The sequence below is a fragment of the Mus musculus genome, chromosome 14, assembly GCF_000001635.26.
Source record: "Mus musculus strain C57BL/6J chromosome 14, GRCm38.p6 C57BL/6J".
NCBI classification, from domain to species: domain Eukaryota; kingdom Metazoa; phylum Chordata; class Mammalia; order Rodentia; family Muridae; genus Mus; species Mus musculus.
Genome location: NC_000080.6, coordinates 31,414,114 through 31,430,874, shown reverse-complemented (window position 1 = coordinate 31,430,874; position 16,761 = coordinate 31,414,114). Strand labels below are relative to the sequence as shown.

At 47.2% G+C, this 16,761-nt stretch overlaps 1 protein-coding gene across 3 annotated transcripts in view; it reads left to right on the top strand.

Moving 5' to 3' along the window:
* Positions 1-16,761, top strand: part of Sh3bp5 (SH3-domain binding protein 5 (BTK-associated)) — a 63,487-nt gene that overhangs the window by 5,226 nt on the left and 41,500 nt on the right. Inside the window, exon 1 of one of the 3 annotated variants that reach the window (NM_001347585.1) lies at positions 13,198-13,464. The exons of the other annotated variants lie outside the window; for them this stretch is intronic. Within the exon in view, the coding sequence (NP_001334514.1) occupies positions 13,261-13,464 (204 nt within the window). The 5' untranslated portion in view covers positions 13,198-13,260. Of the gene's footprint in view, positions 1-13,197; positions 13,465-16,761 lie in introns of those variants that run through there. 3 annotated transcript variants of the gene reach the window in all.

Here is a 16,761-nt window from a genome sequence, read left to right as displayed (position 1 = left end):
TTACCTATCAAATTCATGATCATGTTGCTAGAATCTGTGGTTGAGAACCTAACAATGTTCATGTGTATAAGGCTCTGGCCTCCAGTTCAGAGATTCCCTCAGTTACATGATGAATTTGAGGCCAGCCTGGGCTGCATAAGACTCTGTATACAAAAACAAAATGTACGAGAGATATTGAAACAGGAGGATCACTTTGAGATCAAAAGAAGTGGATTATGTCTCTGTCTGAAATAAATAAATAAATAAATAAATAAACAAACAAACAAATAAATAAAAATTTCAAAGGTTAGGCATTTGAATAGCTCATGGGAATATGACTGGAGGCTCAAAAGCACCTAACTGTATTTCCCCTGGAACAGAGGTTCAGCATTTGCTGTTAGTGGTCATATCCATGGTTAGCATGCTAGCTCAGGCCTATAGTCCTAATACTTGGGAGGCTAAATCCAGATTTTGACCTTGTATCCATTCTGTGACCCCAGTATTTGGGAAGTGGGATAGATCAGGTGTTCAAAGCTAGCCTGGCTTCAGTTTCAACAGAAACAGAGACAGCTATTCTGTCAGGCAGGGAGTTACAAATGTACTCCCAGCTCCTACTTAGAAGTTGAAGGCAGGAAGCTAAGGAGATCTGTCAAGATAGTAGGGGGGATTCAAGCCTAGCCCAGTGTAACTGAGTCTCTATCTCAAAGCATGTAGAGGGCCAGGGATGTACCTCAGTGGTAGGTCGCTTTTCTAGTATTCGGTAGACCCTGGTTTCAATCCCCATATGTATACCAATTAAAAACTCAAACCAAACCAATAGCTATTCAATATATTATCAGTTAGCTAACACTGAGCTAACTCCTATCTCCCATTTATGCTGTATGTCACACATAAACACACTAGCTGCCACTATAGCATTATGGCATCTGTTAGACAGTGTCTTAAAAACCTAAAAAACAAACCAGAACCCTGGTGTTCCTTTTCTCTGACACTGAAATGCTAGAATTACAGGGGCATGCCATGATGTGGTACATCCTAGATACCATTACCATTTAAAAAGAAATAAGTAAAAGAACAAAACAAAACAAAAACAATTTTTTTGGAGACAGGATCTTTTACTACGTAGCTTTGAACTCAAAGCACAGAGAGATCTGCCTGCCTCTGCCTCCCCAGTCCTGAAATTAAAGGTATGCACCACCATGCCTGACCCTTTAAAAATACTATTTCATTATTTTTATGTGGATGGCTTGTGAGCACTCCCGTGCAAGTGTGTGTGTGTGTGTGTGTGTGTGTGTGTGTGTGCAGAGTCAGTTTTTTCTTATCATATGAGCAGTTCTGCTGTTGGAACTTGGGTCATCTGGCTTTGTAGCGCCTTTAACTGCTGAGCCATCTTGCTTTCTGTCCCCTCTTACTTCAAACAGATGAGACAAAAAAACATTCTAACTCTAATTAGAGCCAAGATTGGCAATATCCCATGCTTTTATGTGTAAATATATATACATACATATATAAAAATACCTTTCTAAGAACCTGTCTTCGGCATTTCCCCTGCATGTTCTGAGAGGAGGCTTTGCTAGGGCTGAAGGAGCAGGGAGGGACAGCCAGGGACACCTGCTAACTAGACCTCCAGCTCCTCAGTTGAAATCACCGCTGGCTCCTCCCTCCTTCCCTTCCTGGGAGCCAGGAGCCCAGCCTCCTGACTGTTTATTATCTCTCCTCACTCTGAGAATGAATGACTTGAAGAATAAATCTCTGGAGTCCTCCCAGCTCGCACAAGGCCTGCACCCAGAACCTGCCTTTTCCTCCTCCAGGAGCAAGCAAACCTTTCACTTAAGAAAACAAAAACCAGAAGCGAAAAGAACAGCCATGTTTTAAGCTTGGGAACTCCGGGGAAGGAGAGGAAGGAGGGGGTGGATTTCAGACAGCCTGACTTCTGTCCCTAATGGATTTATCAGCACGAGTCGGAAGAGAAAAATACCTTTATTAAAGGACAGTGCCGTCACACCCTGCCAGCTTCTCTTCTGTGATGTGGGCGTGGTGGGCACTGGGCCAGGAAGGTCCTGTCAAACAGCGTGGTGATTTGCAGAAAGCTCTAGAGAACATTTGCAGAGATAGCTGAGTGAAAAAAATGTAGCCAAGAACCGTACACGTCTTTAAGCAGGTACCAGAGCCAGGGCCTGGTGGCACGTCAGCTGGGCTGGGGGCAGTCTAGCCTGTGACGTATGGTTGAAATGAATATCTTTCCATCCCCCACACATCCAGTGGAGTAGACTCCAGTCCTGTTTAAGACACCAGGGGCTGTGGAGGTTGACAGATCCTGAGTCATGAATCTGTTGGCACAGGGCTCCCATCCCTTGGATGGAAGCATGAACTGCTGGTGGAACGAGAGAGGTTCCGAGAGAGAGTCATGGAGGATCTGACAGGATGGAGACCATCAAAGGCAAGGCCTAAAGAGCTCGGGTCATCTGACGTAACCCTCCAGAGCAGTCTGGGGTGCAGAGGAAGAGTGCTGACAGGACAGATGTGGCCTGTGTGAGGACCGTCCGAAGCAGGTCAATGCTTTTGTTTATTGTTCACTTGGGCAACAGAAGCCTAGTTTCTCACAGAGCAGGAGGCTAGAAGTCCAAGGTTGGGCTCCCTTCCCAGCTTGCACAAGGATGCTGGCTGTCTTCTCATCAGAGAGAAAGCAAACAGTTGCCTAGTTCTCCTCTTGTAAGTATAGGTCATCTGTTAGGGCTCATCCATACAGCCTCATTTAACCTGCTTCTCCAAAGGCCCCATTTCTAAATAAAGGGGACCTCATGCCCTAAGTCAGCCTCTTTCCTCAGTGGAGCTTCTGATGAGACCCCAGTTTGTGAGGGAGACTTTGAGAGCTGACTTAAGAACTAACTAGGGAAACAGGGAACGGTGCTCTGTCCATTTGTAGTTAGGGGTTTAGAATGAAGTCTGCTCCTGTTGCTGGACCATGTTAACAGCTGGCTGGTGGTATAGATATCAAGTCTTGTGAGCATCTCAGAATAACTCCCACAGGACCTGCTGCTATCCTGCCCCTCTGGCCCGATGCTTTGGTGTGCAGTGTGCATGGCATGTGATGCCGGAACCGCACTTAGGGCTCAGGGCTGGCCTTCTAATACTGAGCTATATCTCCCAGCCTTTTTTTTTTCTTTTTCAGTTTCAAGTTAGAGTTGCACAAAGCTGTGTTGCCCAGGCAGGCCTCCAGTTCACTGTGTAGCCAAGCTAGGCCTTAAGCCTACAATCCTCCTGTCTCAGCCTCTGGAGTTGCTATGATTACAGTTTATATATACCATATTCCCCGCTTACTGAGTGTGGGAGCCTTGAGCATGTCACTAGGGTATGAGCCTCAATTTCGTCGTTTGTAAGATAGCTGTGAGCTGATGAAGCCCTCGAGCCCTGAAGAAGGGAACAGGAAGGACCATGGCTGGGGAGTCAGGTGATTTGGGTTAAAATAGGTCTGATAACTCTGAAGGGTCTTTGTATCTTGAAGCCCCAGGCTCATCTATGACTGCTGACAGTGATGATTCTTGTCCAGATCCTCAGATAGGCTTATTGGGTTCTTGAATGGCAGGAGGCCTGCTGGATGCTGGTCAAAAGAAGACCCCAGTGAGTTGTCCATCTAGGCTAGGCTGGCCACAGGGTCTGGTAATGGCTTTGTTGTCCTCCAGTAGGTACTGCCGTGACCTTTTTTTGGTCAGAGAGATGGTTCTGGTTGACAAGCCAGAGAGAGGGCTTGTACTGGCCAGGATTAGGCAAGGGGAATTTTGCAGCCATGAGACCAGTGGGGCTTTGTGCCGAGGGCATCTGCAGTGTCACAGAGACAGCTTGGTGGGTGGGTGGTGCACGCCTCTAATCCCAGTGCTTGGGAGGAGGAGACAGGATCATCAGGATCAACCAACCAGACTACACGTCCAGTTCTAGGCCTGGCTGGGCAAGCTGAGAGCTTTTCTCAAAAAGAATCAAAGAGCATAGCAAGCAGAAGTGAGCATGGTGCCCTGAGTGAGCTCTGGGCTCACCTGGGGTTGGCTTTATGGTGCTGGGTAAACACATAACACCAAATGACCCCATTATGGCTGTGTGATCATAGATTGTCAGTTGATGCACTGGGCCTGTTTCCTAATTGCTGCTTATTGTTAGGGGGGCATGCTACAGGGAACAATGGCTGCAGCAGGGTGGGAGATCACAGGGCAGGCTTTCTGTCTATTCTAGAATGTGTCTTCTGGCTCTTTGGGTCCTTTAATAATGACACATACCAACACGAACACCTGCTGTGTACTACATTCTGTTCAACATCAAGCCCTCAAAACAATTTTATGACATAACCACGTTGCCTCAGTTTCTCAATTAACAAAAATAATAGAGGACAGATTTGGGTGTCATGATTGTAAGCACAGCCAGAGTGGCTGAGGAGAGGGGTCAGTTCAAGGCCAACCTGGGCTATATAGAAAGACCCTATGTCAAAGAACCCCAACCACCACACCACCACCACCACCACCACCAAGTCAACCAGCCAACCATACAATCCAAGTATCATCTCTATGGCAAGCGGTTCTGGGCACCACACCGTTGTTAGGGTGACTTTGAGAGAGTCGTGACTGTCCTTGATAAAATATAAGCTGTTTCCTTTCCCATAATCTGTTCATTTATGAAGGTGTTGGCTCATGAAAGTATAATAGTCAAATGTCTTTGAATATGTTAACATCTTAAAAATTGAGACAGAGTCACCCTTTATAGCTAGCTGGCCTGGGATCCAGATGGGCCTGTTTCCTGAGTGTGCAATAGTGCACCTGGCCTATGCTAACATTTTTAAAGTGGCCTTTTTTGGTGTGTGTTGGCAGGGAATAGGAGAAAGGGTCTCATGTAGCCTGGGCTTTCTTCAAATTCCTGATCCTCCGTCTCCATCATGCAAGCTCTGGGATCACCGCTGGGCACTATTATACCCAGCTGTAGGGTGGATCACCACTGGGCACTATTATACCCAGCTGTAGGGTGGATCACCACTGGGCACTATTATACCCAGCTATAGGGTGGATCTCCACTGGGCCCTATTATACCCAGCTATATGGTGGCCTTTAGTTTAAAAAGGGATGACTTGTGACCATGGGCAAATGACTATGATATATTTTGAAAACATTAGGTAATAAAAGTGTATGTTGGGGCTGTAGAATGCTTAGCAGTTGCCACTCTTCTAGAGGACTAAAGTTGGTTCTCAGCACCCACCTTGGTTGTCTTACAACCAACGGTAACTCCAGTTTCAGGGATCAACACCCTCTCCTGGCCTCTGAGAGAACCTCCCCCCCCCAACAGCTTATAGTCACAAGACACATACATACACATAAAAAACCAAAACCATATGTAAGGTATATGCAGTAAAAGAATGTGTATATAAGAGGAAAAAGGTCTTTTTTTACAGTATTCCTAGTGTGGGCTGATCACTACTAGTTAACACACAATGTATACTGATCACTACAGTTAGGGCTAAGTAGACACAGAAATTAACAGCAAGTCTTCTAAGCTGGGCATGGTAGCTCACAGGCAGGAGGATAAGTTCAAGGCAGCCTTGCAAATGAAGATGACTTTGCAGAGTCCTTTTTAGTAGCTTGACAATGCTGTGCTGTTTTGCTTTGTGTTCATTTTACTATGTTCTGTAGGAACAATTAGTTCACAATGGAGTTTAACAAATCTGCCATCAGTAGTTTGAGAAGCTTGGCTCAGAAAATAAGATTAACTGTATGCTCAGACGTTACCAGTGGCTAACTAAGGCTGCTGCTGAGAAAGCGGGTGGCTTGATTTTTCATTTCTTGGTGTTTTTCTGATTATTTACAATGATTGTGTTTTATTGTGTTAGGCAGAGGGCTGATGGAAGAAATTAACCTTGAGGGTACTGGTTAGTTCATATTGTTGTTCCTCTTATAACCAGTACCCCCAGAGCTCTCTAGCTGCATATGTATCAGAAGATGGTCAGCCATCATTGGGAGGAGAGGCCCTTGGTCTTGGGAAGATTATATGCCCCAGTACAGGTGAATGCCAGGGTTAGGAAGCAGGAATGGGTGGGCTGGGGAGCAGGGTAGGAGGAGGGTTTAGGAGACTTTCGGGATAGCATTTGAAAAGTAGATGAAGAAAATATCGAATTAAAAAAATGTACAACAACCACAACAAAAAGAAATGAACCTATTATAAAAAGATGATTTCTATGTCAGAGAAATTAAATTCTTATTTATTTATTTACTTACTTATTTATTTATTTATTATATGTGTGTATACTGTAGCTGTCTTCAGACACTCTAGAAGAGAGCATCAGATTTTTGTTACGGATGGTTGTGAGCCACCATGTGGTTGCTGGGATTTGGACTTAGGACCTTTGGAAGAGCAGTCGGTTCTCTTAACCGCTGAGCCATCTCACCAAGCCCGAGAAATTAATTTCTATGGAAAGAATTTTAGGAACAATAAAGACTGTTGGGAAGCTTGGAATTGATGGTTCCTGACTTAATTGTAATTAACCCCCATGCTGGGTCAGTTTTTGTCAACTTGATTCAAATCAGAGTCACTTGGGAAGAGTGAACCTCTCTGGAAGAATCACCTCCATCAGACTGGCCTGGGGTAAGCTGGAGTTCTTGATTGGTGGTTGGTAGTGGTGCTACCCCTGTGTGGGTGGTCCTGCATTGCATAAGAAAGCAGGCTGAGCAGACCACAGAGAGAAAGCCAGTAAGCAGAGTTCCTCCAAGTCTCTGCTTTAGTTCCTGCCTCAGTTTCCCTCCATGATGTATGTAAGCTGTAAAGTGACTCAAACTGTTTCTTCCCTGAACTGCTTTTGGTCACAGTGTTGCTATAGCAACGGAACACAAAGTACCACAGTAGGATTGCTCAGTGATGCCTGTCTAACAATTCATGGGAGAATGAAGGAATGTCTAAATGGCATCTTAGATGCTCTGTAACCAAGAAACCCTCATCTATGTGGTTGGTGAAGAGCAATAGAAAACATCTCAAAGGGTAAGACACATGTAGGCTCAAGTCTTGTATACAAGGTTCGAGGCTTGCACAAATGTATGTACTCTGAGCTTTGGCTAAAATACAGACATACCCATCTAATCCTGAAATCGACACAATTGACAGGAAAAATTGAATGTCTCATTTTGAAGCTGCAAAAACCCATGAGAGTATTCTTGGATCCTCAGCTGGGACCTGTCATCCAGTCACAGGTGCCGGCTATTGTAGTACAGACTGACTTCATACAGCCATGTGACTGTATCCCCAGGTTTGTCCAAGGTTGCCAGCCCTGTCTCCCGTCTTCAGAAGACTGGCGGGCTGTGGCAGTGGGCACATTCACCATTGTCTCTGTGGTTTTAAGAATGGTCAGATTGATAGAGCGCTCTGGTCTCCATGGACTGAAACCTTTTAACACCGAACTGTGGTCTTTTTTTCCTTCTCAGCATTTATTGTGGGGACATTTAACATAGTTTGTGTGTGTGTTGGCTGGGTATATTAAACATCCCTCCAACCTCAGCCTTTGGCAGCCAGCCCAGCTGTCTTTGCTTAGCCCTCTTCTCTGGACTTCCTCTTTCTACCCGTGGATACTTCTAGCAGTAAGAATAGATGTGCCTCCCCTCCCCCACCAATGGATTATACCAAAGAGTGTCACAGAAATTTGCAAAGCAACTCTTAGAGAGCTTGGTGAATCAGCCCCTTTCATTTCCTTAAAGGAAGATGGAAAATTTTTTGTTCTATTCTTGACTGAGTTTTCCTTTGCTGTGTTTTGCTGGATTATCTAAGAGATACTCATGTTTGCACTGACTGACATGAACTGCTAGCGGGCAGACAATGGAAGGAATATCCGCTGTTTTTTATAACAATGGCCAATCCCTCTTCGTGGGACTGCTCTCATTGTTTGACATCAAACTCAGCCAAAGCACGATGGATGAATGGGGGATGAATGGGGTTCTCTTGTTATGTCCACCCTGTCCTTCTGATGTCAGGAGACAGAAAGTTGTTTTGACAGATTTGAAGCCTACAGATTGAATGTCTATCTCTTCCTTGGGTTTTGACTGTGTTTGGTTTTGTTTTGAGAGAAGAGATGAAATGGGTATTGTTCTTTCCGGCTTTTATGGCTGCCATTTCTGCCTAAGGACACCTGCCACCTTTTGAGTTGACAGCGGTCATTTTGTTTGGGCCATGGTTTGTAGGTCAGGATTTGGAAAGGAAGAAGTGAGGCCCTGCTAGGCTGTCATTGCTTAAGGAGTCTCCAGGAGTTGCGGTCAGGTGGTGGTTGGAAATGTGGTCATCTGAGGGTATGATGACATCCATGGTGGTCACTCGGGGGCCTAACACAGGCTGTGCTGGCCCTTGGCTGTGAGTTAAGCTGGTGGTTATACCTAGAGCATTGGCAAGCACTTTTCCAATATGGTGGTCGCAGATTCTCTGACTTTCTTAGGATGTGTGGCATCTCCCAGAGTGCTGGTCCCAAGATGACCATGTGGAAACCTGTCAGCTTTTGCTGTCCAATTGGTTGAACTTACAGCGTGGTGCATCTTTATTTTCTTGATCCAAGCACAGACGGACCTAACGTTGGATTCCTCCTAATGGAAGCAGTGCTGAAGACTTCTGGGTCATGTTTAGAAAGTACCATACTTATGGTGGTCAGAGACATGATGACAACGACGACAACAACAACTCCATACTTCCCTTTTGGGGGCAAACTTCGCAAGCAGCCCCGTTTCACCATGTTTTTGAGAGGTGCTTTAATGTTTAACCAGCTAACAACACAAGGACTTTGGTTAGTACTCATGGTAACTGGAGACGAGCCAGCCACACGACAGGGCAGGGAGCAGGTTTTAGCAGTGATGTACGGAATTTGTTGCTGCTTTGCCACTTCTTACAGGTTGTGCTGTGTGAGCTTGCAAGATGGCCTAGTATTACCTACTAGGTATTACCTGCTGCCAAGCCCAATAGCTTAAGTGGGACCCATGCAACCCACACAGTAGGAAAGAAATGACTCCTAGAAGTTGTTCTCCAGCCTCCGCTCACGTTCCATGATGTTCGTGCACATGCACATACAACAGAAACAAAAATAATTTATTTAATCACACTATGGCCAGTGCCTGTTGGGGGGGGGGGGGCAACTGGGAGCCATTTAGAGCCAGGAGCAGGCATTGTGCCTGCTAAGCTGGAGAGGGCACGTTCCGAAGGTCATCGGCCACTCCTGACTTGATGCGTCTTTCCTTGGTGGCCGCTGGGTCCTGGAGAAGTAAAGGCGTAATGCTGAGTTCATTTGTTAGAAACCGGCTCTGCTTCCCTAGCTGGAAGTTGTTGAAGAAGCTAAGCTCTCAAACGTTATGGAACTTGGAGTCAAAGCTGCCTGGGAGAGGTTTTATTGGGGGGGGGGGGGGCACAAGTCAAAATAAAGTCCATGGTTGGAGGCTGGCGGCTGTCATTTGCCACACAGGAGCACTGCCTTCATTGTCAGCTTGGAAACATGGGTGGCTCCTTTGTTTGCCTTTGTTTCTGCCCTGCCAGGATTGATTTACTTTATTTATTGATACAGGGTCTTGTTATATAGCCCCGGCTGTCCTGGAATGCCTTTTATGCCCTTTGTAGACCACACTGGCCTTGAATTCACAGAGAGCCATCCATCCACCTGCCTCTGCCTCCCAAGCCATGGGATGCAAGGTGTGTGTTACCAGTTCCTGCTTTTTTCTTTAAATTATGTGTGATCACGCGTGTCTGTGTATGTGCATGAGTGACTTAGGCCGGGAGGAGACGTTGGATCCTCTAGCATTAGTTACAGATGACTGTGGACTGTGACAAGGCTCCCGGGAAACAGACTCAGTCCTCCGGAGCAGTGCCTCTCAGCCCTCTAGGCATCTTCTCAGCCCTGAGTTGTTTGTTTCAGCTATTCAGAACTTTAATTTCCTTCTCTTTGAGATGAAAAAAAGAAAGGAAGGAAGGCAGATAGGCAGGCAGACAGACAGACAGACAGATCTGGCAAGGGCTATTAATGATTTAATGAGGTGCTGTCCATACAGTGCCCCGCATACCCCCACCATGTAGTGTTTAGCCAGGCCCCGCCCTGCCCTTACCTTCCCTGGTTGACTAACCTACATAAAAATAGCTATCGAGCGAGAGCTAAGTGTGTGTTAAAGGTTGGTGTGGGTAATTGTGGTCTCATAATAAATAGCCCTTGAGGACGATGACGAAAAACACCACTGAGGGGTACAGAGAGACAAGACACACAGTCAGTGGAGACAGAGCCAGGACTTAGATGCAGGCTCTGAGTGGAGCCCATGTGTTTTCATGGTTTAGGAGGTACATGTTCGGGAGGAGGCCTCTCACATATGGAGGAAGCCTCTGAGATCCCGGCTGGGATTGGTCAGCTGAACGGAGCAGCGGGGTTTCCAGTCTTTGCTGTGACACCAGGCAATCATCCTCATGGGAGATGGATGGACTTGGTTTCCTCGTCTGTGAAATGGGAGCATCTGTGTTAACTGGCGGGAGTCCTTTCCTGCTCTCTCCTTCTGTGGCCGTGGGTTTCATTTGTTGGCTAGCCACGTGCACCCTACATTACAGGACACCTGCAATCTTGACATCCTGAGAAAGCCAGAAGCTCCGTAATCAGTCTAGGCCACAACAGGCTTAAACTTTAATTTTTTGCAGTACTAGGGATATGAACCCAGGGCCTCTTTCATTCAAGGCAAGTCTCCATTGCTGAGCTATGGCTGCATCCTTTACATAATTTTTATTTTGGTCTCATTAAGTTGACCACACTGGCCTTGAACTTGCAATCTTTTGGCCTCAGTGTACCAGGTGGCTGAGACTTTAGGGCTTGTACCACAAGATCTGATAAAAACCTAAAGTCTGTTGAAACAGTTCTTGACACAAGTTTTATAAGGACCCAGAGATGTAGGGCTGAAGGTGGGAGCCTCTGTCCTTATGCCCCGTTCTCCAAGCTTCCCAAGGCTGGGTTCTGATCTTGCCCTGTCGACATCGTTCAAAACCCAAGCTGCTTATAAAGTAGACCTTGTATTTGGAACAGCTTGACTGATGGTCGAATCACTACCTGGCTAATGTGCACATCAGTTGTACGTCTGCAGCTTTGTGACCCAGAATTGTTTTTAAGCATGGGTCTCAAAGTAGAAACGATTAAACTTCTCTGGCTTCAACACAGAAATGGTCTGCTTGTGGCTGAATTCAATGAGGCTGAGCACTTTAGTAATTCTGCCTCCTTCTTACTTAAAGAATCCCGTGGGTTCAAGAATGTGTGTGTGACTGATGCTTGAAAAAGTGCAGGGCCTGTCAGTCTCCCAGGCTGCTTGTCCTGGTCCAAGTCCACAGGGTGCCTTTCACTCCAGTCCCTTCTTCCCCAAGGAGGACTCGCCTGACTGACCCTTGTGCTGGCTGCTTACAAAGGCTGCTGAGTTGCTTCTCTGTGGAGCTCGGGGCCTTGGGTGTTGAAACATTCCTTCCTGGTGGCCTTAGCCCCATCCTTGTGCCATTGAGGACAGAAAGTAAACTGAAAGGGAGCTATTTTCTAACTGGGAGATTCTGCAAGATCATGGTCGCATGTCCCAGATCACACTGAGAAAAGAAAAGATAAAGGAGAGGGAAAGGCAGAAGAGAGCCAGGAGTGAGGAGAGGGGAGAGGGCAGGGTTCTCAGGGCTCGTATATCCATCCGCTCAGGTCTCTCGTCCCATCCTGCCGTCCTTTGAGCTCATCTCTTCAGGCTCATCTGACACAGCCTTGAATTGTTTTGAACAACACGGGACAGTGTGCTGACTCTGGCCACCGCACCATCATATGTGACGATGAGTTTATCTTTAGAAAAGGCAGACCGAATGTTCACAAGGCTCCATTTTACTCTCCCTTTTCCCCAACCTGAAATTATTTGAAAATGAAAAAACAAAAACAAACACCTCTCTTTCCATTCCAATTTTGAGTGTGGACTCCTGACACTGGCCACATGTTTAAAGGAAGGCTATGCTGTTCAGGGCCCAGGTACTCATCTGCTGGTGTGGAAGTGCTTTCTGGTCAAATCAGAGGTAACCAGAGTCCCTCTGTATTGTGTGTGGGAGTCTACCAAGGCCTTAAACTCTCTAAAGTCCTTCTTTAGTTTTAGGGAGACTGCAGGAAGAAGCCATGGTGGTCTTTATGCTTTCTCTTGGTTCAGAGCAGTGTGAGGCCATGGGAGGATTGGGGTGAGGAGCAGGACCTGGCTTGGACACCAAAGCTGTCCAGGGACCAGGGGTCTCCCCAAGATTTGACAACTCCACACTTTGCCCCACTGTACACTCAATGTTCTGAAAGGTCATAGGAGTAGTTCCTGGGACGCTGGGGAGGGAAGAGTTGCTGGATAATCCATGTAGGGTGTCTCAGTCAGGGTTTCTATTCCTGTGCAAACATCATGACCAAGAAGCAAGTTGGGGAGGAAAGGGTTTATTCAGCTTACACTTCCACATTGCTGTTCATCACCCAAGGGAGTCAGAACTAGAACTCAAGCAGGCCAGGAAGCAGGAGCTGATGCAGAGGCCATGGAGGGATGTTCTTTACTGGCTTGCTTCCCCTGGCTTGCTCAGCTTGCTTTCTTATAGAACCCAAGACTACCACCAGCCCAGGGATGGCACCACCCACAATGGGCCCTCCCCCACCTGATCACTAATTGAGAAAATGTCTTACAGCTGGATCTCATGGAGACATTTCCTCAAGGGAGGCTCCTTTCTCTGTGATAACTCCAGCGTGTGTGAAGTTGACACAGAAAACCAGCCAGGACAAAGGGAGAGCCCAGATTTCCCAGAGGTCTTGATTTATGTCTGCTGTCCGCACACAGCCACTACCATGCCTCTCACCCTTCAGAGGTGTCCTCCAACTGACAGATTCCATGGCCACATTTTTAGATGTCCCATGCCCAGGGACTTTACTCTGCCACCTCTTGCTGTTGTCTGCATGTGCGTTCTTGATCATCTCTTCTGTCCCTCTCCTGGCTTTCTGTGTTGTGATCTGTGTGGAAGGGGCTTGTATCAGAAACATGGGATCAGGGCACCCTCTTGTATGCAGGACAGGCCTCAGAGAGGCAACCACCAGGATTAACAGGCCTCCACTCCCAAAGTCAAGGCTTGGAGTAGGGAAGGCATGTGACAGAGGCAGCAGGGACTGTGACCACACAGTGACAGGAGGTTCCCACAATTCAGGATCCTGGTACGTCCTTCCCTCCTCTCGTTCATGTCCTCTGTCACTGTGAGGTCCTTTAGCCAAGGTGTCCTTTTCAGATACTTCTACCCATGGACTGGGCCAGAACTGTTATGGCCTCTACAGGGCTGGCCCCAGCTTCTGCTGCTCCTCACACCGGCTCCCGTGCCCAGCCCTGCCTCTTTTTGGCTCCTGTGCCCCCACACTTTGCTTGGTTTATCTTCCTGGACCCTGCTCTACCCTGCTCTACTCTGGCACAGTCGGTCAGCTTCAAACCCTGCTGTGGGGTCGTAAAGGTAGAAACCACCCTGGCTCCCCTGATCACAGGGCCGTGGGCTGAGAAAAGAATGGAGACAGCGGCACCAGCCAAAAGGTGCCAGGAGCAGGCTGAGTCATAGAAAGTGGGGGTGTCAGGGCTAGGACTGTGCTGTCTAGGACGGTAGTCATTAGCCTTGTGCACTGGTTGAAGGTATAATTTAAATTAATTAAAGTGTGGCGCCTTAACAGCAGCAAGCGTTCCTTTGGCAGCCTGTTGTACGTACGACTTAGCTTCTGAGCCTTTCAGATAGTTCTGTCAGCCAGCAGGGAGCACTTACCTTCTCTCCAAACAGCACTCAGAGTGTGTTTACACTCTCTGAGTGTGTGTTACGTGTACGTGTATGTTACAAGTGCTCACAAGGACTCTCCAGACTGGATCGGGTGGCTTTGGAAAGCACAGTTTGCAGTGAGCTCATTTTAAACAGCTCAGGTACCCCAGCACCAGTCAATGAGCCCCAGAGTTTGAGTGGTGCCTCTTACCAGGATTCCAGAGCGCCCTTGCCAACAGTGCCATGACCTTCGTCCTAGGCAGTGCCCCCTAACATGGTTTGTGTCATTCCTGCCTGTATTACATACTTCATGTAGTCTGTTAAACTGACAATTGTTTCCACTTCACCCTGTCAGAAAAGGAAGCTTTGTAACCATACATGATCAACCATCCAAGACAAGGCAAATTCTTAAAAGCAAACTTTTTTTTTTCAAAGCCTAATTTGGACTAGAAGGTGGGTGTGGTGACACACACCTGTAGTTCCATCACTTTGGAGACTGAGGCAGGAAATTGCCATGAGTTTGGGGCCATCCCAGGCCCGTCTCAAAACAACAGACAAGAAGAATAAAAATCTCAAGCCAAGCAAGCAAGCAGGAATAACACTACGGGCTGGAGGTGTTGCTCAGTGGTTAGAACACTTGCCTGTAAGTGTGAGGCCCTAGGCTCTGTCCCTACCACAATACATGCAAAATAACACACGTGTAGAAAAGTGAACAGCGACTCTGAGACGATGCATGCTGTGTGGCTCACCAGGTTCCAGCTTGTCCTTTCTCCAGCAGACTCTGTAGCAGGCCCCCCGTTTTTCTGAAAACAAGCCTGAAGGTGTCATGGCACCTAATGGAGGGTCCTCCCCTGTCCCGGAGGGATAACGGCTGCCTCTTACTCAGTACTGTGGCCTCGCCCTGGTTCTAGGTGTACTGTCACATCTAGAGCACTGGTCCACACCCTTGGACCTTGGGTCACTGTGAATCTCCAGTTATCGCCAAGTGTCCTAAAGGGTTTGTGAAGTCCCAGTAGTATTTATTTATATTGAAAATTAAAGGGGGTTGTTGTTTTGAAACAGGGTCTCACTGTGTAGCCCTGGCTGGCCGGGAAGTCACTTTATAGACTAGGTTGGCCTTGAACTCACAGAGGTTCACCTGCCTCGAAGTGCTGCGATTGCAGGTGTGTGCCGCCATGCCCAGCTTGATCTCCTTTATAAAGAGTTCATTTACCTCACAGTTTTAGAGAGTGGAAGTCCAAATTGCATCTCATCACAGTGGAAGTGTGTGTGTCTTGTCCATATTCTATTTCTTGAGATGCCACATGGCCTCTGGAAAACTCCAGGGGACACTCATGAGAGGACACTCACTTCAAGGTGAAAAGGGTCATGGGACGCAGCTGGTGGGATAGTTCAGTGACCAGAGACACTTGCCACCAAGCTTGATGACTTGAATTTGGTCCCTGGAGCTAGGTGAGAGGAGAGAATGAACTGTACAGATTCATCCCCTGGCCTCCACATGAGGGCCATGCTCACATGCACCTGTACACATCATGTACACTATAGTTTAAAAAGGACAAAGTCGAGAGTCCCACTTTACTATGAAAATGGGTTTCAGCATCAGGCTCTCAGGAGAGGTCTGAAGGACCCCCTTCCCAGTGGGTCTGTAGACCATGCTAAGGGAACCACTGGGGACCAGTGCACACTGGATTAAAAGGCTCACTGTCTAGAGTGAGATACTTGCCTACCATGCAGCCTCAAAAAGACCGTGTCACCTGGCTCTGGTTGTCTTATCTATGTGCTGGGCCTGTGGTTCCTGTTGAGCTTGTCGTACAGGGTCATTTCCAGGCTCAGCTCATGCCTTTGAGGCCTCTCTCCCCAATCCAAAGCTGTGTATTTATAAACAGCATCACCAAGGAGCCTTTGAAGTACATGTCATCTCTGATATGTAGGACAGTTATTTTTAAAAAGCTGACATCCTGTGGCTGTGCCCCTGCTTCTGGGGACACCTCCATGAAGCCATTCATTATTCTCAGTTTACAAGTGAGGTAGTAGAAGCTTGGATAAGCCGATTGGCCAGAAAGCAGGGACTTGTCCCCAGTGTGTGACACTGGCACGCTGTTCCTGAGGCTCGCTGGCTCGGGATGTCTTAGCTGGAGTTCTTATTCTACGCAGGGCCGTGTTTTTGACACACTGACACATTGAAGCAGAGAGATTGCCACTGTCAGCAATTCTCTGCTTAAATAAATTACCCTCCATGTGAGTCACCTAGGTTGAAGATCTAAGACATCACGCAGAGGGAACCAGTTTAGAACTCTCTTGGAGGGCAGAGTTTTAAGTCAGCTGGATTGCTGGGTGTGGTGGCACACGCCTATGAACACCGGCACTTAGAGTAAGTCCCTGGCCAGCCCGGGCTTTATGGCAAGCCATCTGAAAACTCAGATTACCAGCCCTGGGCTTGTAAACGGCTTGCTTTTTGGGGGATGGGGATCTTGAACTCCAGATCCTCCTGCCTCCACCTCTGAGGAGCTCCAACTACTCTCGGGTGCCCCTGCCCATCTTCCAGAGGTGTTTACCCTTAGGAATTACCCATCTCCCAGAAAAGAAAAACAAAAAAACAATGTTCCGTGCGCTCAAGCCTGAAGTGTTCCTACTCCATTTTGGGGGATCATTTGACTTTGATGTAGGTGACAGGAAACCAGAGTGAGGTCTTTTCTTTACTAGGGAGTGAAGCAGAAGGCACCAGTCTGTGGCAACCAGCTGTTCAGATAGTATCTAAGGAAATCTTCTTAATTCAGTTCCATCTTGTCAACTCAGCTCCAGTGGCAGAAGTCCGCCAGTGACTTAGTTGCACTTTATTACAATGCTGATGGAGGGGTAGGATGCCTTCCTCTCCCTGCCCACTTAAATGTAACCAATATAGTAACTAGCTAAAGGTCTCTAGGTCAGTCTTGTGGTTTTTAAAGGTCCACTTTAATTGCATTTGATAGAAGTCCAATTCCAGGTCCTTTGGAGGAAACAGAAAGC